This window comes from Olea europaea, unplaced genomic scaffold (genome assembly GCF_002742605.1).
Source record: "Olea europaea var. sylvestris unplaced genomic scaffold, O_europaea_v1 scaffold1899, whole genome shotgun sequence".
NCBI classification, from domain to species: Eukaryota; Viridiplantae; Streptophyta; class Magnoliopsida; order Lamiales; family Oleaceae; genus Olea; species Olea europaea.
The window spans coordinates 21078-23038 of NW_019236796.1; the positions used below are offsets into that span (position 1 = coordinate 21078).

The following is a 1961-nucleotide window of genomic DNA, read 5'->3' on the forward strand; positions in this document are numbered from 1 at the left end:
TAAATAGTTTATATAAAGAATCTATTGAATTTTAGTTTTAAGGTTTGACTTTTTAAAAGTAAAGAGCATTTCATTTTTAAAGAATTTTTTTATGATGGTCGAATAAATTTTTAAAGCACACTTTCTGATGGTCATACAGATTATTTCCATGTATTGGCTATAAAGATGAAATTATCCAACTGATCTCAAGTATAGTTTTCCCTAGTACGTGGTTTTAATGGTTAATATATATCAATTAAACAAATTGTTAGAACTTTCATCCCGGCACGTTCCAAATAAAACATGTTCCCCACATACAGATTCTAATTAAACTTGGTTCCCACTTCTTATATTGTTCTGTAACTGCTTTAATATTCATTCCTAGATCAATCTTGAACGAACGAGCTCAAGCCAATATAAGCTCAATAGCTACACAAAAATGGGTATACCCCGGAATAACTGGTTCGGTTTCGGCGTTTTGCGACGAAAACTATTTGCATCGTTTCATCATTAAAGCAACGTCGTTCTCTACACAAATAACACCACTAGAACTGGAAGCTTCGACGAAGCGAAAACCGGATCCATCAGTGAATGCAACATGAATGCCGGTTTGGAATTTTTCTCCAGAGAAGAATTTGCAGCCACCACAATCCAAGCATACTTCAAGGGTCATCTTGTATTGTACCCTTGATAATATTTCTCTTTGCAATTTTTTCTTCCTCAACATTGTTAGGAGTAGTTCATACTTGATTAGCTTTTTCATGTGAGACTTACCCTTAACGTCTCTTTGTCTTTCCGATAGGCAAGACGAGCATTTCGAGCACTGAAAAGCGTTATAAAGCTACAAGCACTTGTTCGAGGGATGTGTGTTCGAAGACAAGCACGTATAGCCTTGCACTGCATGCACGCACTCACTCGCCTGCAGATCACCATTCGAGCTCGCCAGCTTCTCTGCAACTAATGAATGATCTATTTGTCTTCTACTCTTTCCCTTCTTTTTTTTTTTTTTTTCCTCAAAATTTTGTTTTATATATATTCAAGTGGGATGTGAAATGAATACATTGATCGATTTTCTTATGTATCTTGCAACTACAAGTATAAATAGTGATAAAAAAATATATATATATATATCTTGATTGCTCGATAGAGATATAAAGAAAAAGTTATTTACCAACTTATCATTAAGATAGGTCGTCCGACTGATTTTATTTATCATATTAAATTAAATTCAAATGCGAGTGCTTAGAAGTAAACAATTCCAAGAATATGAGCGAACAACAATATAACTTTCAACACGAACACTGCCCAACTTTATTCATGGCTCATGGACTAATATATTTGGATTCTTAAGAATGAAAAATATATCTAACAGTACTAAACCATTTATTGCACAACCTTTGTCTTATGACATTACTCCATCATATGATTCATATGGAACAAGTAATTAAATAAATCGTATGAAGAAGATAATTGAAAAAAGAGGTAGTGACAATTATATTATTTTCTATCTTCGATGAATTTCATATGATAAATGTTAAAGAATTTCTGTATGAACTTTAATATCAAAGTTGACTTGACTTGTTAGTAGCCTTGTCTTTTGTCTGTGTGGGCGCTTATCAAGAAAATAACCTAAATGAGGGAGAAAAAAAAAATTAGACCCAATGACATGGAGGAAGACTTGGACCCTAGTTACGGTTATGATGATCTCGATATTTTAGACGAGTCAATCCAACGTGTCTATAAACGCCACTTATGTTATGTTTTTCAAAGAGAGTTCAATTTGCTTTACATCTCTCATCTTGTGTGAAAAATTATGGTGTTAATGGGAGGTATTTGCATATTTATTATAACAAACTAGATCGGTTGGTCCAATCGAAAAACCGGCCAATCGAATAACTGGGTGAGATAACTATGAGTACTTGTATAGGTGGAGATAACTGATATGCCACCAAAGCCACTTGTACCAATCTTTTATCGACTTT

General features: G+C 33.7%; 1 protein-coding gene across 1 annotated transcript; it reads left to right on the plus strand.

Annotated features, from left to right (window-relative positions):
* Positions 1-406: 406 nt before the first annotated feature.
* LOC111378894 (protein IQ-DOMAIN 31-like) lies at positions 407-945 on the plus strand. Its single transcript, XM_023002172.1, has 2 exons — positions 407-655; positions 782-945. The coding sequence occupies exons 1-2, from the start codon at positions 578-580 to the stop codon at positions 938-940; spliced, it is 237 nt and encodes a 78-aa protein (XP_022857940.1). The 5' UTR covers positions 407-577; the 3' UTR covers positions 941-945.
* The last annotated feature ends 1016 nt before the right edge of the window (positions 946-1961 follow it).

Bases quoted from the DNA above. Each gene is read 5' to 3' on its own strand.
- LOC111378894 (XM_023002172.1), top strand. From the start codon at position 578: ATGAATGCCGGTTTGGAATTTTTCTCCAGAGAAGAATTTGCAGCCACC. The intron at 656-781 runs GTATTGTACCCT...TCTTTCCGATAG, and splicing joins CATACTTCAAGGGTCATCTT to GCAAGACGAGCATTTCGAGC.